Below are 22,082 nucleotides of genomic sequence, written 5' to 3'. Positions count from 1 at the left end.
ATGCTACATCATGGAAATCTCATTTAGTGTCTGTTTACCACCTGTTAAACTGCAGCAGGCAAGCTCACAGTGGTGATAAGAGTGTTCTAGAGGGTATGGAAGGAGTAAACAGCTATAAGCATAATGCACTTTTCTCTTTAAAAAAAGATATAACTCATTTATCTGTAGGCATTTGTTCAAATAAATACTTGAAGTTATTTTGAGAGGAAAGGAATTTTATCAGCATTCAGCTTTGTGGTCTGAATCCAAAAGTCCTCAATGACCTTCAGCTACATGAACAATCTCTATTTTGTAACATACATTTTATGCTGACAACATATTTTGCTCTATTTAAATATCTAAATTCAAAGTTCAAAAGAGAGAATGCACCTTATTCGACTTCTAAGGTACCACAATAAATTTAACTTAGACAAAATAAACCAGCAATCCCAAAAAAATGGATGCTTGGACTTGAGCACCTACTGAAATAGGGTCTTCAGACAATAAATGATTCAGAAATTAATTATACTATAGTTTACTAGTAACTGAACTGCTTTTTGTATGATATTCAATGAAAAAAAATGGAATAAAGCCCTTCTGCAAGTTTTTATTACACAGTGGGAGATTCAGCTTAGCTAATGCTGCTTACACAGTTGTGGTGTCTGTGTGGAAAAGAAATAAATCAGAACACAGCATGTTTTTAGATCTCCCAGAATTCAATGCAACTTTAAAACTTGTTTTCTGAAAGTTTGATCTAAATATGTACATTTCTGTTTCAGGTGCATTGACATGGAAAGAAACAATCAGGTTTACAAGCATTTGTTCAATTTCTCGTACTAAAAATCTGCATTTACAATCTCCTGATTCCCTCCTGTTTTTACCCAACAGCAAAAAAATCCTGTTCATAAAAATACTGCCGAAGAATGTCAGTTGTGAATAATTACATAGAGTTCTCAGAGGTTTTTATCCCCAAAGTGTTTGGCTAATCTGTTTAGATTGGTAGTCCTCCAGTTAGTGAAAATAATACAGTACTTATATGCTCCAGGAACATTTTCATTTAATAAAATTAAAGGTCAAGAACATTTTAAAACAATACGTATGGCAAAACTCATTGTGAAAAATGAATAGTTTCTGTACAAAATTAACACCTATATTATTCTTTGAAATATGATTAGCAAACATTGCATAAGTGGTTATGTTTCTTTAGAAAAAGTGCAAATAAATAAAGGAAGCAAATCCTTTGTTCCAGGGAAAGCAGACTTCCAGGTTTAGATGTTTTTCTTGGAAAGCAGGAAGCCTAGGTCCTGGACAAGATTAAAAGTCAAAAAAACATAACCAGTGGTACAGTCAGTATTAAAGTGAAGTTGATTTTCACCATTCTGGATCTACTTTCTCTGCCTTTTAAAAAGGGAATTTATTAAACTCGGGGATATTTATGTACATGTGAGGTATGAAAGTTTCACTCCTGAAGTGTCACACAAGTGCTATATTTTGGAACAAAGAAGAAAAAAAGTTGTTACCCGTTAAATATAACACCTTTTTATTTTTAGCAAAAAATTATTTGTTGCTCCTCCAGAAATTAATTAGGTAACTAGAATCTTACTGCAGTTCTAAATCACACCATTTCTTCTACTCCTACTTAAAGTCCCACTCACAGTGATGCATGGGATGACTTTGACCATTTATCTTTTAGAGCACAAGCCAGCAAGCCTCAGGCCAGCAGTGGCAATCATCATCATAGAATCATAGAATCATAGAATCATGGAATCATAGAATCTTAGGCTGGAAGAGACCTTAGAGCTCACCTAGTCCAACCTCCCTGCCATGGGCTAGGCTGCCTCTCAAACAGACCAGGTTGCTCAAGGCCTCATCCAACCCGACCTTGAACACCTCCAGGGAGGGGGCATCCACAACTTCTCAGGGCCATCTGTTCCAAAGTCTTGCCACTCCTGTACTGAAGAACTTCTTCCTGATATCTAGTCTAAACATATTCTCCCCCAGTTTAAAACCATTCCCCCTTGTCCTGTCACATACACTCTTAAGAAAAGTCCCTCTCCAGCCTTCCTGTAGGTTCCCTTCAGGTATCAGAAGGCAGTTATAAGGTCCCCCCAGAGAATTCTCTTCACCATGATGAACAATAGCACCTCCTTCAGCCTCTCCTCATAGACAAGACACACTGTCAAGATTTATTACTGGTGCAAATGTGTGATCCCACTCCAGTGGGTAGGTGCCCACATTACAAGAAATACCATTGTAAGAGGCAGATGTTTGAGATGCTGCCTTGGTGACTAGGAGGCACCTTGAGTGCAGCCATCTCACATCCCAAATTCACATCTAAGTCTGGTCTGGGGATCCAGAGGTGCAACAGAATTGCTCTTCATGCTTCAGTAATGCAAACACACTGCTACCACCAGACCTGGTCATTCAGCACCATTCATGCTATATTTAAATGGAAACATAAGACTCTGCCTTTCATATCATCTACATTTTCTCATATTACTTTCAGAAGCTCTCCAGACTTTTCCCAGACGCCATTTTAAGCTGCTCCTCCCAAGATTTTTAGCTTGGCCATAGAATTGCTTCCAGGTAACCATAAAATCAGTTTGTTAGTCCTCTTGCCAGCCCAAGAATCTTTAACTCAGTACAGCCAGCAGTGTTTCACATTTCCATTTCCACCTGCCTCCTGTAGAGTTTTTGCTTCTAATATTTGTTTACTTCACAGCTTTTAAATAGTTTAGGTCTGTCTCTCAGTTCCCTTTGGACTGGGTCACTCTGGAAAGCAGAAGGAAAGCTAAAGTGTCAGAGACCCTGAGCATTACTGAGAATTCAGGCTTTCATTAGACCACCCTTTTCATTAGACCATCCTCTCCTGCTCAGCTGTATGATGGAACAAGATTACCCTGTAACAACTTCCAGGGACACCTAGAGAGCCGTATCTTGTGTCATAACTTCATATTTAACTAAAGCATTTCCAAAGGTCTAGCAACCTCACTCCTCAACAGATGTTGCTCATTACCAGAGCAAAGATCTACATATTGCTTTCATCTGGTCCATCTTCTACAGTCCCATTTTCTTCTACAGAAATAAATTCTGGGCATAGCTAGAATACATGCATTAGTATGATTTATTTTCAGGAATAGTTTGAGGACAGAACTCTCCCTGAACTTCCTTAGCTGGTCCCCTCTTCATATGTGCTAGTGGAAATCTTCTAAACAAACTTTTGGTGTGAGGTATTTTTAAAAAAAATTCATAAAGGCATCAAATGGCAGGCACTTTATCAGCAATGATATCTCACATAATTTAAGAGGCTGCTTCAGCTACTGTCCTTTTAAGCAAAACTTCCCCTCACATGTGGCTGACAGGCTATCTTAATCCCTGGTTTGTAGGTATAACCTTCCATCCCAGTTTGTAAAGCCAGCAAGCAGCTTTTGACCTGGTTTCCCTTCTTTGTTGGAGGTAGGTGTTACAGTAACATGATATAGCAACTACATTTCTAAAAACAAAATCCAAGGTTAGATGGCTGTCACCCAAGGTCAGAAAGAAAGATTCAAATGGTGCTTGACCACCAAGGAAGAAAACCTAAGGGTTAAACGTTCAAATTACACAAACTTTGGCAGGAGGGATTTTATTGTTCTTGTGCTATTTTCACAGGGAACACTGAATATTTCTGTGACAACTAAACTTCTTATATATTTTAGAGCATGATGCTAATATTTTTGCTAGAGAAATCAGCTTTTTGGAGGCCCCAGCTACCCAAATTGGCAGTTTATCTTCAATTTGTCTCATTTCTTAGTCTGCAGACTGAACTCTAACACATGAAGTCAGTCAGTACAATAAGAAACACAAAATAACCCAGCAAGGATCTCTTGTGGTCACTAGAGAAAAAAAAATATTTCTTTTCAAGAAGGTTGCCAAGAAATGAACACCACCATAAGACAAGAAGAAGCACAGCTGAATCTCATGTTTTGGGTTATTTCACAAGTAGCCTAGCAGAGCAAGGTATTTGTTTAGATCTCAGGAGTCCACAAAAAAAAAAAAAAAAAAAGAAGAAAAAAAGAAAAAAAAAACAAGAAAAAAAAAAGGAAAAAAAAAACTAATTTACACAAGTACTGAGATGAAACTAAACTTGCAAATATGTAAGTAGGATCTTCACGTGTTCTTTGCAGGTGAAATGCAGCCTGTATAAGGTGGAGAGGAGTTTAAAATTTTGGAACAACAAACAGTAGAGAGTGTAAGGAGCATGATAAACCAATGCAAGTTCCTACAAGCACTCTTGTATTAGAAGACAAGGAGCATGCAGCCTAAAATGAGTTTCCTTGGCCTGGGGAGAGGTAGGGTGAGGTAGGATGATTCAGTGCTTTTCTTCCAGCCGTGGTCCCCACAGCTAAGAGGAAACAGTTTGAAACCTCCCCTCCCATATGATGGATTGTCCCCCAGCACACAGGATGGCTTGCCTGAGGCCAGGCAATCTGTGCCACTAAAGGGGAAGCAATCTGTTGAACAGAGTGAGAACAAATGGATCTAAGGCTCTTGCTTTGAAAAGAGGTGATTGAAAGAAGACAGAGGAGAGAGGTCCATTAAATTTGATGTAGTGACTACTCATTGTTCCTTACAGGATGGGAAGGAGGGGACACCAGTGGCATGGGCAAGGTCCAGGTTTAGAAGGTAAGAAAAGGTTGTCCTTTGTCCCTGATGCACGGGGTAACACTGTGGGACTTGCTGCCACAGGATGGTGGGGCTGGCTCTGTGGCTCAAAAAGTGCTCAAACAGATGAAAAGGGAACAGGGCACAGTGGTTTGGAATCTTCAACTGAACTGGTGATTTTCAGAGGCTGGAAAAAAAAGGAAAAGAAATCTTGCCTGCTTTTTTTTTTTCTCTCTGTAAGCATTCCTTGCTGATTTCATCTGAAGGACATAATTCCAGATACTGAGCTAGAAAGATCTTTCATAAAACTCAATATGACAGTTTCCATGTTTTTAAGTATATCATATTTTTCACTAGGCTACAATAATGTGATGATAATTCTTCAGGATGATTACTTCAGAACCATCTACCTTTTCAAGTGCTTATTTACACACTAAAATATCAATCTCATCACTTCTGTATACAGGCAGGAATTATCCTGAACATCTAAATAACCACGAAACATTGCTGACTGCTTTGCATAACTTGCAAAGTTTAGTGTCAGGAATGTGGAAGTGTTGAAACGTAGGATAAAAAAAAATACAGTTAAGATTGTAACATCAGGGAAAGTGGTATATCTAGAAAGTAGCATCCAGTAAGAGGACACAAAAATAGAAACTAATAAATATTTAACCATGTGTCATGTACAGCTATTCCCTTTCTGGGCCCAGCTAATCAGTTTAGGCAGCAACTGCTTCTACGTGCAATTCTAAACTAGTTAATGTAACTACCAAACACATCCTTGTGTGTCGGCCACTGCAGAGTCCAAAATGCAGTTTGTAGACCACAGACCTTTTCTGCAGTGTGGTGAAGCTCCTCATTTTTAGAATCCAAATTAATGCACAATCCAGCTAAGACATTTTATGATGCTTTTTCTGTGTGGAAGGAGCGTCAAAGACATTGTTTAAACATCAATGGGAAGAGTGATCCACATGCCCATGGCAGACAGAAGGGAGATGTTAAGCTTCCCTAACACCTCTCTATGAGGAAAAGGACTCAGAATATTCAGAGTATAAAGCAAGATGTGAAATCCAGGACTATCCTTAGATTTTTACTTAAATTTGGCTTCAGTTCCAGAAACAAGATGAGGAGGGTTGTTTTTTTGTTTTGGTTTGTTTTTTTCTTTTTTTTTTTTTTTTTTTATATTATAGTATAATCACCAGGAAAGCTTAGGCAAGTTGTTTAAAAATGAAGTTAATAGGCTATTTTGGGAATCTGCCAGTATCTAGTCTATAAACAAATCTGGTGCACTGAAAAGCTACAAAAGAGTGTTTTTACTCTTGATGTTAGTTAGTTAGTTCCCAGGAAGCACATATCTTAAAGGAAGATGAAGGAAGTAATATCTTTCCAACAGATCCTGACCTGTGTCTACATATTTTCAGGGTATTGTAAGAAGCTGCCCTTACAAAGCCAAATACTGACCTTTTAATCTCCCACAACTTCCCAGGAGGAAAAGAGCTTCTCTCTGCTTTAATAATAGTCAGAGCTGTCACTCTCCTCCCTGAAAGGAGCACACACAGCAAAAGAAACAAGCAAATATTCACTGCATACTATGAGTTATATTGGAATTCTCTTTTCCTGAAATGTCTCCATAAAAAAAATAACCCAGAACAAGCAGCTACAAGAAGTGGGTCTGGCAGTGTGGGATTTTGACTTACATATGCTGTGAAGCATTGGGGTAGAGCTCTGAGAACTGTGGTGCCGAATCCTCGGGGCCATGGGGTGCAGCGTGGCTGATGACCATCATTATGGGCCTATGGGGATATATCCTCTTAGACATTCTGAAGTAATTAATGCTCTCATTAGTGATTAGGTCTGTGAAGTAGTCCTGGAACATATGATTAACACAATGCAAAAATTACAAAGTGCATGATTAATTAGATCACATACTATAGTGTTATTATGCTATTTCCAAGTCCTCGTTAAAGCTAAGATCAGGAAGTAAGAATATACCATCAAAGAGATGTATGATTCGAGGGAGCAAGAGGGAGACTGAGCAGTAATTATTTTCTTAAGCAGGTGATACCTCATAAAATGAGAGTATTTTGCAAATCAAATACAATAAAAGGCATTAAGTAAATATGATTGCCAGGTTTTGTAATATAATGCTAAATAAAATTTAAAATGACAGGCTATACTGACAGAGATATGTTTCTTGAATTTCACTGATAAAAGACTTCCACGAGGTAATGGCTTCTAACTGCAAGACATCACTGACTCTCTTTACATCAACATTTCTTGCATGCTCTTTGTTCAGCATATACTTTTGCATATGCACAAAGTGGAAGAAAGCTCCAAAAGGCAACAGACTGCAAAAATCTTTATCAAAGAAACTGCAAATGTGAATGCAGGGAGCAGTTGAATTCCTGCAGGGTCTGTTCATTTAATTGTGCAACTTTAAGCAGTGCAGCTGCTGAGATTAAGGTTGCGACTCGCTAATAAACTGGCTTAACCCACAGCCACGGTGGCAAATGGAAGCCTACGAGGGGAAGGGAGGAAATGGAACTAAAAAAAAAAAAAAAAAAAAAAAAGATGAAAACTTAAATTAAACCACCTGCCACCTTGGAGTATTCACTGTTGGCCTGGAGGTCTAGTCCTGGCTTCATTGAGAAAGTGCTGAGACAATGTTTGTAATTTCAAGCACTTCCAGGCATGACTAATCATATGTTGTGGATTCGAGGCCCTGAACAGCTGCAAAAGCAGAGCCTGAGGGACAAGGTCTGTGTCACATCTCGGTGTTAGGACAAGGCAACCAGCTGTGACCTCCTCGCTCACTCGCTCCCTGTCCCCCTGCCCCTTCCCCTCTCCTCTAGCATGCTGGGAGCACACATGGCAACCCTGGCTTCTACAGTTCTTGCAGGGATATGGAAAAGACAGCGAGGAACATATTTGGTGTACAAAATGGGCATGAAGCACAAGACAGGAAAGTTGTGATAATTTCTGGTTTTGTGGCCTGTTAAGTGAAATGCCTGTATGATTACTCTGCCAAAGCATCTTCTCACCTCCTATTTGCCTATTTATCCTAGCTACCTACACAGGTTGTGTAAGGAATGTATAACCAACCAGCATTCCTTATTTTATCTTTCCCTTCTCTCCTCCCCCTCCCCCCCCCGGCTATATAAATATATAATTAGTATCATGTAATTTCTGTGGGTGGGGAAATCAGAAACAAGCATTGTGAGCTTCCAATAAAATCTCATTACATGGGTCAGAAACCACAGCTGCAACATCTGTATCATCTTCTGTGAGCTACAGTCTGAGGAAATTCCAGATTGCTTTCTGTAGGCTGGAAAGTCTGCGATCCGCACTCCCAAGCTTTTCCGAGAAACTCCACAGCAGTGGGCAGGTCACCTTGGCATACTTTCCAAACTTTGTTGAGAGCATAAACAAGCTCTGAGGTTTTCCAAAGGCCACGTTCTCGCACTTATCTATTCTCACAGTCATATTGAGAGTCAGACACCACAGGCACAGAGGCTTTTTTTTTTTTTTTTTTTTTTTGGTGTGCACTGTTGCCATGGAGAACAACATTAACTAAGGTTTCTTACATTGGTAATAACTAACAACACCCAGTTAACTTTACAGTTCATAGTGCAGGGGCCACAATTATTTGGGGGGAAGACCTCTATATACTATTTGCTTCTGCCACCAAACCATCCCTTTTAGCAGAGAGAGGGAGAGAAGGAGGGAGGAATCACCAGGCTGCACAGAAGAGCCCCTGGAATTTTTCTTCCTTTGCGCAATTAATGCCCTCACACAGAAATTGATCTGCAGTGATAATGACATCTCAATTTATTGGTTGCAGTTGGTTAATTAATTAATCACGTGGTTATTTAATACTCTGAAAGTGATTTTTATATGGATTAATGATGGAGCATTTAGGTGTCTGGGAAATACCTTTGCATAATCAAATCCATGCTTCTCTTTGTTACCATTGCGAGAAATTGTGTAATTATAGAAGCGAGAGTTCTTCACTAATCCAATCCATTCTCTCCACCCAGGAGGGATGTAGCTGCCATTGTATTCATTGAGGTATTTCCCAAAAAAAGCTGTGAAGGTAAAAAAAAAAAAAAGAACACACAAACACGCATAAGGCTTTGCAATACAAGTTCTTTAGTCTGAGTCTAAAGTATGCATGAAAGAAGATAAAATGTGTTAGAATGAGTCAGAGTTGCTTTATCCAAAATTTTCCTTTTATACCTTAGAAGGGTTTGAAATGAAAATAAGTTATTTTCAGACTTGAAAGTTGAAAGAATTCATGACTTAAAGTTTTCTTCTTAATATTTTGGAATCCAGTGTTCACATGGAATATTTTTAGGTTCCTTATTTTTTTTTTTTTTTAGAATGAGTATGTTTCTCTTGGTTTCCACTTGAAAATGGAATAAAAACTCAGTCCCCAGAGAAAACATCTGAGAAACACCATGTGATTTTAAGCAAGTCCTGCGATATTTTGGGTCTTGGCTTGAAAATTTGGCCTTGGCAAACTAGCTACATTTGGTGATTTGATAAAAGGTCTGAGAAGTCCAGATCTCCATCCCACTGGGCTACATTTGGGTAGAACAAGAGGGAATCCCTGCCCTGCTTTGCTACCACAGCTTCTTTTAGGCAAAAATAATGAAGAGACAAAGACTTGGAGGTCATGCACTTCCACCTGGCCTATCAAACTATGTGTATTTTTCCCATTATTTCCAGATGACAAGTCAGGGACCACTCAGACTGAAATTTTCAGCCTTTGCCATTGGTCCCAGGAGGTTTAGCAGGTGCTCCTGCCAATTCCTCTGGAAGGAAGCAGAAAGAAAAACAATCTCACGATGCAGTGGGCTTCCAGCTATCTGGTAGTTGAACAGACACCAAAAGCCAGACAACTGGAGAGAGGATTAATGCTGGTGTGGCACCCTAGAAAATGCAGCCATGTTGCTTCTATGGACAGATGGGTGTGGAAGTTCTTTACTTGCTTGGATATGGTCTTTGGCCTGGATGAAAAAGCCACTTTGCCTGGCTCTCCCCTGCTTTTCTACTGCCTGGGAAGTGTGGTGACAAAACACCTGACTAGGTCTGCAACTTGGCTTTTTAGGGATTTATTAGCTCCAGCACAGTCCCAGCAATTACTGGGCTGTCTGAATTAACTTCACTGTTTGCATTTTTCATTTTCTTAAGGTTTACAAGACCCTGGAGGGTCACCTTGTGCCAGCAGCTTTTTTTTTGCTTTTTTTTTTTTGTCCCCAAAAGTCAGCACAAAGGTAGTCCCTGTGCTCACAAAATGAAACATCCCCTGAGGAACAGGGAACAACTGAGACCTCTCCCTTAGCAAGGACAGAGCTTCTCAGAGCATCAGCTGCCCACCTCATGCTGTCCTTCAGGGTGCTCAGCCCCTGCCCTCACTGTTGGTTCTGTCTTGGCAGCCAGGACTGCCCACAGAGAGCTGCTGCCCAGCATCACTTCCTTGGCTGGCCTTCAGGACACACGTCAAACCCCCACACTTGTTTCCTACTAGGAAATGAAATCACTTTGGAAAACCTCACATGCAACCTAGACGCCATCAATCTAACCAAAAAGCACATTTGTGGAAGGGCTTAAATAATTCAGATCTGACTGATGTGGGCACGGTGAACTTCCTGGGAACACTGGTGGAAAAATCAAAACGTTTGTCATTAAGGCTTGCCGGAGGCAACATAAATATGGTGCAATTGAATAATGTAACTGCCAAATGTCACCAGCCAGAGGTTACAGACATATATAAGATTACTTTCCTACACCACGTGGAATGTGACATATAAACAAGTCCTACAGAGACTAGATTAGACTTTCAGATCTTCCTCCCACAGCGACTAAGAAAACAACCCAGTGTCTCTCCTTTTTTTCTCCTGAGGCCAACCATAAGGCAAGAAGCTTGAGGTGAAGAGGGTGACTGTGGGGAGGGGGATACATGCCCAGCACCACTGCCTCCCAGAATGGAAACTGTAAAGGATAAAATACTGTACAAAAGGAAGCCAAGGAAAAAGAAGAAGGGAAAGAGCAGTCGGAGAGAGACAACAACTAAGAAAAGTATGGAAGAATGATGTGACCGAGCGAGAGGAAACACTACTGAGCCAAACAAAACCAAGGACTGTCTGTGGTTGCAGGGGAGATCTGAGGTCAGCTCCTCCTGAATGTCATCCCAGATCCAACAGCAGCTACTGCATGACCTTGGGGAACCTTCGCGTGCTGCGCTCATCTATAAAGGACACTGCTGCCAGCCCGCCTCCCACAAAGATCAGAGGCTTTCAGGCTGTGAAATGGAAGTTATGGTCATTTATCACGTAGGACGGTTTGATAGACCCACCTATAATTAAGATTGACTTGTAGTGAGACCTGAACTCTGCTATTTACAGTCTTGCCAAACTTCAATCATTAGTGATGATAGTTTCCATGCTATCTGACTCAGGCTGGGTTTTGCTCTCTGGAACATTTTAGCCAAACCATTCAGCAATTTCCAAGAAAAATGCTAGAGAAAAATAAATGGGTTTGCCCATTTAAAAATAATTGGCAAACATTTCTCTAAGAAGCTCTAGTGTCTCTTGGATGTAGTGCCTTCCTAAATAACAGATGCGACTGTGAGTATCTGCCTCAAAATGGCCAAGTTCTGAAAAACTGTAGCACACATGATCACGAAAGACTTACTACAGCCTCTCAGTGTAACACTGTCACCATAGGGTGTTCCTTTCTGGATCCAAGAAAGTCCTCAGTTGCATTTTTGGCACTAAAACAAAACCAGCCAGCTTCTCTGCTTCTTTCTCTCCTGTCTCTTTTGATATTCAAACATTACCTGATTGAAAGCCACCAGCATGAAGTATAGAGATGAAATGACCTGGGGCATAAGGATGAGAAAGATCAACTGAATTTAGAAAAGGAAAGGGAGATGATGGGGACCAATTAATCTTGGAATTTCCTTGCTTCAGATTATTTAATTTTCTACCTTTAATAATGTTTTTTTAGCTCCCCTTTGGCCCCCTGAGCCCCTTATTTTGGTGCATGTTATGAGACTTTGGATTGACAGCTTGAACCATTCACCTTTGTGTTGGCAATGATTTAATGTTTTATCATAAAAATAATCTCAGAGCTGTCAAGTTTAAAACAGCTCCTTGAGTGACAGTTTGCAGAAATAGATGTTTCCCCCTGTTGTAGAACAAAACAGTTTCCATGTCGAACGTATAGCAAAGCCCTGAATACGAGCAGAAGCAGCAGTAGCCATGATAATGGATCATATTTGCCAAATTTCTTTAACCGAGAGTGGTTTGTTGGTCAAAAGCTCAGGAGGATATGAGTAATTAGACAGATGAAGGGCTTTTACTGAAACACAAGAGTTCAGCCCCTTCACCATGGGAACCACTGAGTACAGGATAGGACAAGTGAGTCAGAGCTGGAGCCCAGGAGCCAGCAGTTTGTATCTGGCTCTTCACTCCCTGAATGAAGACAAGTGTCAGAGTAAAAGGAAAGCAGAAGTGTCTGTGGAGCCAAATAATAATCAGCAAGTAATCACAACGGGTGTCCTGGTTGTTTTTTTGTTAACCAGAGGATTGTAAACAATTAAAGCACTATGGAACACGTCATGGAGCTGCCCAGGAGCTGACACCATGATATGCAAATGTCCTTGCTGGATCTTCACATGCTTGGCTTGCAGAGTCAACCAGCATCCTGAACTCAGCTGTAGCCCGACACTTGCTGACCTGCCCAAGTCTGACTACTGACTGGGAATGCTCAGCTTTCCAAGCTGCTTGTGCTCAACAATTACAGGGTTTAGGAAGCCTTTTCTGCTTGTAATTGATAAAACAGAGATTCTGACTCAACGGGTGAAAGCCTCATTAAAAAGTAATGCCATTTCAAGGGACATCTTTTCATTATCAGTTATAAGGGCCCCCACAGGGATAACAGGAAAGATAAATGCCAATTTTTGCACTTTCATAAGGCTGTTTTTATCTCCATTCTGGCAGTTTTGTTAACTGTTCCCACGACACACGGTTATTTTTTAATCACATGGAGAGTAGCTTAGTATGTCAGAATAATTGTACTCCGTGTGAATATGTTCAATTAAGTTTATGCAAACAAGAACACAGCATGGCAAACAGTTATACAGACGTCTGTGTGTCTCAGGAGTGGCTGCAGAATGCACGTGTTTTGCACCTGACATTAATAGATATCTTAAGATAGGGTTGGTTTTTTTCCCTTTAGTACCTAGCTAAGGAGTCCTGAACTGGACTGAGAGAACCAGGAGGCTGCAATGGGATCAAGACAAGGCAGTTTGATCCAAGGCACCTCTCCAATTTGAAGCCAGGATATTTATAACTGAATGTGATTCAAACTCCTGTAACTCCCAGTACTTTTTTCCCCAGTATTTTCTAGACATATTTATGACTAATGTTTACAGTGCTACACAACAGAACTAGTCCCCTAAGTCCTGTCAGCATTAGTGGGTTAGGGTACAGGTGAACTGGGCTGCATCCGCTGGTGAGACATCTCTGCACTTCCACAGATCAAAGGACGTGTGTTATATTCTGTGGCCTTGTTATTTGGTGAGGCTTATGGGAATGTTTCCAACTCAAAACAAACCCAAACCTTCAAAAAGGCATTCTGCAGTAAGGTTTAGTCACTGTGCCAGACAAGAGCTTTAAGTAGACAGCCCACTTCCTTTAACAAAGTCAGGAAACCATTTACAGGAGTTGCAAAGCACTGTTTATATGACATTTCAGGGTTGACACACAGTGATGATGTGTTTGTGGGGACGGAGCCCAACAAAAACGCAATTTCTGTATTATTCCAGTAAGTCCTGCCTTGCTTCTTCCCAATATGCAGCTGATAGATTCAAACCCAAGAAGTCTGATTTTTCCCTTCTGTTGAAAAATTACAGAGGATTAGAGTATCACGTCATTAAAATGCAGAAACCCAGCTCAGTATGCCAGCACTGCCTAGGAAATGAAGTAAGCACTGTCCAAAAAATGTGGCGAGGAAACTGAGGCACCAAGAGGTTAACCTTCAGCTAGACCTAAGTCACACAGGAAGCCTGTGGCATTGCCAAGAATATTATTCAGATTTAGCAGTTCCCAGTCTTGTAACTTAACCGCAGTAGAAAACCTCAGATTTTCTACTTTTTCTCCAGCTTTGTGGGTATTTCCCAGTTGCTGCCAGGTTTACCATTGCAACCAAAAAGAGCATTAAAGGTTTTATAACTCAGCAGTTGCAAAAGGCATTAGCCTATAACTTGATATAGCAATCGTTAGCCCGGGTGATGTCTTTAACAAAGCCTGCATTATGGGCCAAGCTGGTAGCACTTTCCAGTATTGATGTTGTCTGACACTTTTCATTATAAGACCCTGTTTTCAGTTGGTTATAACTTTCTCACACTTGGACTGAAATTTTCCACACTGGATGTCTGCCTCAGGCTGAATTTTTTGAAACTTCTTAGCCTGAACAGTAGCCATCTTTAAGAACCACAGTAATGGAAAAAGAATTATGTTCAACATCTGAAAAAAATTATGCAAGCTTTCATTTGATAGCCCTGCCATGCTCTGCACTGAGAGCACAAACTCTGTTAAAGATATGGTGGATGCTTGACTCTCTGTCAAGCAGGCCTCTTTTGTTATCCTGGTGAAAATCTGTCCAAAGTCTGTTGAGTTGTGAAAAAAACTCCCTGCTGATTGTACGTGCTGGAGATCTGGGCACCTCAGGACTTTATTCCCTGCCCACCTGTGAGAGGTGTCATTAGGTGGGAGAAAATTGATTGAAATGCAGAGGGCAGGAGGTGATGAGATAAGGTGACAAGCATTTTGGGGAATGACAGGAGACACAGCAATGGAGTTGAGTGAGGGTGGAAAGCAGTGGGTGGTGGGGGGCCTGGCGATGTCAGCTGAGAAACTGGATAGTGAGTGCAGAATGGAGAAAGAAGTTTAGTGACAAGGCAGGGCAAGAGAAGCAGATTTGCTAAGCAGGCTGGGAAAGGAGATTGCTGATGGTAAGTGGTGGGAACAGGATGAGGCTGTCAGAGACTGGACTGGACTCCAGGAGGGCAGGGTGGGAACAACTTGAGGAACAGACAGGCTGAGGGACAAGGCTCAGAGCAGAGGCTGAGGGGAAGTCTTGCATAGCCAGAAAACTAGGAGGAGAAAACTGAAGACGGGAGATTGCTCTGTCTAAAGGGGTAGGGTGAAGGAAGCCAGAAGAATAGAAGAACAAACATGTTTGGACAGTGGGGATAACACAACAGTGCCTGGAAAGGACTCCTGTGTCTGACTGGTGCCTTCCTTTCAGCAGACAAATGAAAAAATATAGTTGTCCCTCCCTGTCCCCAGCCCCCAGCTGACATTTTTGTGATAAAACCTCCACTCTGCTTAATAACTCAATAAGAAAGCAGCAGAATTTTGCAGAAGGGATCTGAGACCCCACATTCTTGTTGATGCAGATGTGAACATCATGAATCTTGATAGTATTGGTTTTTCAAACTGAGGAAATTTTGTGCTCCAAAAGGTGGTATGTCATTGTGTAGTTGAAAACTATCATTCTGCTATGTGAACAAGAGATGAAATAGTTGCACAGACAATGTTTCCTAAATGAAGCACTTAAATGCATAAACTTGCTAAAAATCTTTTAGCGTTCAGGTTTCTGTACAATATTTAATAGTATAGCAGTCTCTTTGAAACTTAAGTAGGTAAACATTGTGGCTTTTGATGAGATACTGGACAGAAAACAAAAAAAAGTTTCACTTCACGTGATACCATAGAATGTTACCTTTTTGGCCTTTTCCCTCTTCTACATTTTACTTTTTGTGGACTATTTGAATACACTAAGGATATTTATTTTTTGTTTATACATTTCTTAGGGTGAGTGAAAGTGCAATCTTAATCTGAAAAGTCAGATGTATTTTTTAAAATATTGAATATATTTACAAGTTACACTATGTTTGTGGCTCCTCAGCCTCTTCCATGCCAATGAAAAACCTGAATACTTGGGAGTTCTCTCTCGTCCCTTTCTCTCTTTCCTTATGTTCACTTCAGAAATATTCTGAAAACCAGGGCTAACTCCCTGCACACTCATTTCCACCCCTGTATCATATTCTGTCACTCTCTCTGTTTTGAAATGTTGCATGAGGCAGGATACAAATTAGGTCACTGAAAGGATGCAGATAAAAAATAGCGTGTGCTGGCAGTGAATTGGACTGTAAGGCTGTGAGCAGGAAGCAGCCTGGCTTTGCCTCCAGAAGAGATGTATTGTCTGCCCACACCTTCAGGAGGCAGAGCTTTTGCTCCCTTTATGAAAGATTAACTTGTGTGTCAGATGGGAATGGTGCATAGTTTTAAAGTTCCTTCACTTTCAGTCTCTTGTCATCTCAGTATTTTATTAGTTTTTTGGTCACTATGCTAAGAAATGTACCTGTAAATGACAGATGTCAACTCACAGGCACCAGAAGGTGACATGAACTTCTGAACATATTAACTAGATGTCAAGTAAGTGACTGTTTCTGTTCATGGCCACACAGAAGTCTGTGAGTAATGTCAAAACATTCCAGACAGTGACATCTTGATGTCCAGTCACTTTTTGAGTTTGGAGTTTTACAAATGCGAGCATTTAGAAATATATGTTCAAGTTGCTTGACTCTGCTGCTACCATTTTTGTCCCACAAAAGGTTATCAGGACACTTGCATGCATGAATCCTGAATGTAATTCTGGTCAGTTGACACTTCTGAGTGAGAAATAGAACATTGGGAAATACATCTTCCCAAAGACAATTAAAAAAATTTAAGCAAATAATTGCCTAACTCTGGGCTTTCTGTTGTCTCTGGTGGGATTCCATGAGGAGAGACCCTGGTCCTGAGTTTCCCATGTTGCTGTGAGGATAGCAGCAGCTACTGAGCCAGGGCTCAGAACAGGCTCCTGTTCTTTCCTGCACAGTCATGCTGTTGTGAAGGGCTCAGAGGAGGGAGGATTAGAAGGAAGTAATTCTGCAAAGTAACACTAAGCAGAAGGGGATCTGAATGCATAGGTATGTTAAGTCAGCGTGAGAATCTTAAACCTACATTTCTCTCCATATTTGCAAAGTGATTAAACTTCAGCAAGGAAAAATATAGAGTTCAGTATACAAAGCACACTATTTAACAATATAATGATTGTTGCATTTATGTTCCATGCATATTGGCTATGCTGCTGTCTTGGCTCTCTGTTCTGAAATACAAAGATAATTCTCTTACTGTTACTGTTCTGCTATTAAGATGTAGCACAGTCCCCTGTTCCTTCTCAAGGAAGCCAAGATTCCTTTGTTTTTGTGTGGGTGAATTGCAGTGTGAACTGACAACACTCAAAAGCCCATCTGAGAGGCAAGGCTACGTGTTACAGGGCTAGGACAGAACAGTAGATTGTAAAGAAAGCAAAAGGCATGAACAGTACTGAAGGGACGACTGCAAGAACAGCAAAAATAAAGCCAATACTTTGGAAAGCGCAAAGGAAAACCCATAACTCCTGAATCTAATAATCTTATGAATTAAATTTCTGAATCAAAATAGCCAAAAGGGTGTCTGCTGACATTAAAAACTACAATACAAAAGAAAACTCAAGACATTCTCACAATTTCCACAAAACTTGAAAGTGGTTACAGTGATTTCCTGCCCAATACAAGAAGCTGTAATTAAAACACATATCTCACTTCTCTGAAGTTCTCCAGAGTTGCTTTGTTTTCTCTTGCTAGTTATTTAGTGTGTCTTCACTGCTATTTCCTATGAGTTCTAGTTTAATATTACCATTTTGTAGACTTTCAACAACCAGGAAGCTGTGGTGCAGTTGACTCATTGCTGTATTAGTATACATTTTGTGAGCAGGGGAAACGGTAATCATTGAAACATCATTAATTGTCTTGGCATTTAAAAAAAAATCTGGCAGTGTTGATTTTGAATATTGTCTGCCCTGCTAGCACCCAGTGTAGTTCCTGCCTATGATTCATCATGGACATAAAAGGGATGTTTCCATGACATGCAACATCTCCATTAGGTCCCATCAGAGTAGAGTAGGAGTAGAAGAGTAAAAGAGAAAAAGGAAAGGAAAAACCCTTCTGTTCTTTGCTGGGTTTTCCCAGTGGGCTCTAATTATATCAGCACTTTATCAGAGCACATTTCAGTCCTCTTTTTAAATTGCCTGCTGTGCTTGCAAGAAGTCCTCATGGTTTCAGCAGGACTCCTCTCATAAGCAGTCTACACATGTGATCAATTGCAGTACAGAGGGTCTAGTTAAGGATGCAGCAGGTTTAGACAGTGGGTGCTTTATAGATTTTGGAAACTATCTGGACTGAACATAATGAAGGACATTATATAAACACTGCTACACCCCCTTACTTCTACCAGCTTATATAACAATTTGATCCTATGAAAAATATGAGAGCTAAATCATCGTTTCAAACAGAGAACCAGGCTGGAGAACCAGGCACATTGTCTCATCTGGAGTGGAACTCTGGGCCAGTGCTTTATCAGGACTGGTACCAAATTTTCTCTGCTTCAGTTTCCCATTGAGGACAATGTTGATTTCCTCTCAAAACACATAGAAATGCACAGGGTAAATACTCACAGTGTCTGCAATTTCAGCACAGTCATGACTAGTCTATGGGGCATACAGCCACTCTCTCTTCCCAGTTCCCTTTTTTTCAGTCCCAATTATTTTTGACTCTCAGGTATTCTTGAGCCATTACAATTTTATGAAACTTCCTAGCTGTGAAGTGTAGATTATTAGTTGGTTAGTGGATTTTTGATGACTTTTTAATGAGGCAACACTGTCCTTTAAAAATGTAATATAAGATCTGCTGTTAATTAAACTGCCACTTCAAAAAAACAAAACAAAACCCCTGTGGGATAAGAAGAAGGTAGTCTCACCTCACAAGGAGGAAATTGATAAATTGTTTGACACCATATTATTATAGGGTCAAACAATGTACCTTGGTCAGAATCAGTTTCATCCAAGTATTTTCATTTGTTTCCACTTCCTTTTTCTTCTTCCTGCCCCTTGTTAAAATTCACCTATCCTGACAGTTTGAGGACTTGCTATAGGAAAGAGAGTTTTCCCATTTCCTTTTCTTTTATCCCCTTTTCCTTTTCATTCAATAGGGACAAATTTGCATTAGTAGGTATCTCCACATGCCTTCATAATACAATGTAGTGAAGAAGATATACCCAAAGCAGAGTGGTTATCCCTAAAAAGGCAGAGAGGGCTAGTGACAGTTTACAAATGAGGCATTTAGTTGTGCAAGTATTAGATAAATCAATAAGATACTAAATTTCCTTAAGAACAGGAGAGCCAGGTCCCATGTGAAGCAGCCATGGATCAAGAAGAAAGGGTTTCTAAGAAATAAGCCATGAGGCAAAGCTTATATTTTAGGGCAAATTCAGCAACTTTCCTATCAGTGATTGTCAATTTTCTCTCCCCTCTTTTTCTCCTCCAAAGCTTTTGTGCTGACCCTTACTCAGCTTTAGCAGTGCTGCACTCAGACGGCAACTTCACTGAAACCTTTTTCATAGATTGAAGTACTACTCAGCACGTGTCAGAGCCAACACCAGGTCCAAAGAAGTTAAATATTTGTCTGTTTTTACTTTCTAAGCGGGATGCAGAAGCTCTCTGGAACTACAGACAGAGAAATACAGAAGGAAAAGAAGCCAGCTCTCTGTGTGGTAAAGAAAAGAAGGCAAACAGGCAGATAAATTTAAGGCATTGGATACAGCAGCATTAAAAGAATTAGGGCAAGCAGACAGCATGGAGACATTTGCCTGCTACGTGTTTTGAAAGTGATCCCTTCTTGTGCTAAAGCCACTGACAGAGACAAATTTCTTTGCTGCCAATTACATTGTAAGGAACAGAGTTGGCACAGAGATCTGTGCCTCCTTGGTCCTGTAAAGGGAAGTCTTTGTAGTTGAATGACACTTCTGGACAAATTGCACCCTGATGACCTCACCCCATTCCTGTACCTTGCAAAGGGGAAGTCAGGCTGGAGCCTAACATGTCTACAGATTGAATCTAGGGGATAAGTGATGCAGAAATGAATCAGGTTTTACAGCAAGCTGAAACGTAGACGAGAGGTATAAGAAGAGCTCTTTGTAGACAGGAAAGGGATCTCCTGACTACGGAAAGCCACCAGGAATTTACAAGAAAACTATCAAATCTTGTTGGTGCACAGGAGAACAATCCTTCTTAAAGACATGTTTTTATTCCTTTTCAAAAAATGCAAATGAAATATCGCCCCATGGCAAAGTTTAAATTATACCATTCACCTTGTTTCACTCCCACGACAGGCACTTTGCTCCTGTGAGGTCTTTGGCACCGGTCCTTATCCTGGCCCTGACATCTTCTTCCATAACTGTTAGCAGCTGTCCACAAGCAGGCTATAATATTGACCATAATCACTGCTGGAACTGCCAGTTCAGAACCACAGTGCCACTAAAATGCACCTCTTTTGCACAAGGTGTAACTACCCAACAGCTTATTTCCCACCTGGGACATCCAAACGTGAAAATATGCTGCTCCATTACAAGTGAGTTCCTTTACATGGTGGTTAGCTGCAGATCTAGACCAGCAGGCAGTACTGCCCTCCCTATCCATAACTCTAAATCTCTGCTCTGTAAACACAATCTGGGGCAATAATTCCTTCATTTTACACAGCAAATCCAAGAGCTGTCACTGAATGTCCATCACCACCTCTCTAAACAAAGAACCACTGTTGATTTTCCTCTTACCTGTTCTATACCCAGTGTTGTTGAGATACACAGCGAAGGTACGTGGCTCGTGAGTAGCCTGCCAGGAGGGAGAAGAGCAGTTTTCATTGTTGGTGTATATGTTGTGGTTATGCACATATTTTCCAGTCAGCATGGAGGAACGTGAGGGGCAGCACATCGGGGTGGTTACAAATGCATTGATAAAAGAGGCTCCTCCGTTCTCCATAATGCGTCTGGTCTTGTTCATCACTTGCAAGGACCCTGCAACAAGAGGTATTGATCATCACTGCCCTGCAGAATATAGCTAGAATAGACTGGCTGCTGTTATTCCATTAAAAGTGAAGTACTGGTGATTAGCTCACCTCTGGATATTAGTCTGTACTCTATAGTGTAGGAAGATTTTTAGGAGGAAAGAATAAATCCTTTTTATATCACCAAAAATATTTTTCAAGATTGCAGAGAGACTGAGCTATTTCAAAACAGAGTTAAGTGAAGACCAACGTAGAAATACAATGTTAAAACCATCAGATTTATAGGCCAATAGTTCTTTAAATGTGGCTGTAGGGAAACAGTATGTTACACAGATGGAATTAGTCAATATGCTACTAAAATATGTAAAATGCTGAAATTACCAATGAATCTGGTACAATTCTTTCCATTTTATCAGATAATCAGAGAGAGGAAGGAGATAAAGGAGGGAGTGAGAGATGGGGGGAGGAGACAGAACTCAGTAACAATTTTTCAAGAGCAAAGTTTCTGTGGACACAGGATCAGCATGTCTGGCTCCACTACTACTACATCATTGTGCCCAGAATTAAGTTTAGGGGATAAACCTGTATGCAAAAAATACTGGCAAAACTTAGTACCTTTCTCAAAAAATCACATAGATCCAGTTTAAAGAACAGAGGCACTTTTTGTATCCTTCAAAACAGCTTCATGAACAACAAGGTGACACAGGGAGAGCTTCCAGATTTCTGGTGGCAGGAAGACTGAGCAGATCCTGATGAGGTCTGTCAGTATTTGCTGACAGCTGTCAAACTTTGCTCTTTCCTTTATCCAACACGGCAGAGATTGAAGGGTGAGGGTGAACTGTGGATATGTTGGTATGTACCCAGGAAACAAGTTTGTGAAGTTCAACATCCGCACACTTTTGATGGCAAAAACAGATTTCTGAAATTCTACTTCCTTTGTTATTATTTTTTCTCCTGTAGTTTTACAGTTCATTTTGCACAGCTGACAGAGTGGGCTTAAATTTAAATCCATTAATTCCACTGATAAAACAAGAGTTTTTCTAGGTGGTCTGTTTGGGTCACTTGAACATCAAATGATAATAATAATAATAATAATTTTTTTAAACCATAAAAGGCATGGGTGTAAAACCACAAAACTGCCAAGGTGGCTCAACTTCAGGTATAAGCAGTAAAATCTTATGAATTAATTTACTAATTAAAGTTAAGCATGCTCTGTTTTGCTTTTGTGCTAAGGAGACAGCACAAAATGTGTAATCTTTTGCATCAAAACTGTTTGATAAAAAACCCAAAAAGGCAGTTAGTTTTTCAGCATTTCCTGGTGCAGTGCCAAAGCCTGAGTCTTACAGGTACCTTTAATACCCTGAATATGTCACCATAACTTTTGACTCTTCTTTTTTCACAGTTCCTCTTTTCTAAATGCAGAGCATCTGCATTCATGCTTTCTTGAAATCAATCCAGACAA

The 22,082-nt window shown here is 40.4% G+C and overlaps 1 protein-coding gene across 11 annotated transcripts in view; it reads right to left on the bottom strand.

Moving 5' to 3' along the window:
• Positions 1-22,082, bottom strand: part of SULF1 (sulfatase 1) — a 138,318-nt gene that overhangs the window by 39,397 nt on the left and 76,839 nt on the right. For all 11 annotated transcript variants that reach the window (XM_071737742.1, XM_071737751.1, XM_071737741.1 and 8 more), the window contains 3 exons: positions 20,391-20,630; positions 8,557-8,708; positions 6,321-6,490 (listed from right to left, as the gene is read on the bottom strand). In XM_071737742.1, coding sequence (XP_071593843.1) covers positions 6,321-6,490; positions 8,557-8,708; positions 20,391-20,630 — 562 coding nt within the window. The remainder of the gene's footprint in view (positions 1-6,320; positions 6,491-8,556; positions 8,709-20,390; positions 20,631-22,082) is intronic.

Source organism: Heliangelus exortis, chromosome 2 (assembly GCF_036169615.1).
Source record: "Heliangelus exortis chromosome 2, bHelExo1.hap1, whole genome shotgun sequence".
In the NCBI taxonomy this organism is placed as follows: domain Eukaryota; kingdom Metazoa; phylum Chordata; class Aves; order Apodiformes; family Trochilidae; genus Heliangelus; species Heliangelus exortis.
Note: the sequence above shows the minus strand (reverse complement) of the source record. Positions and strands in the feature narration are given on the sequence as shown.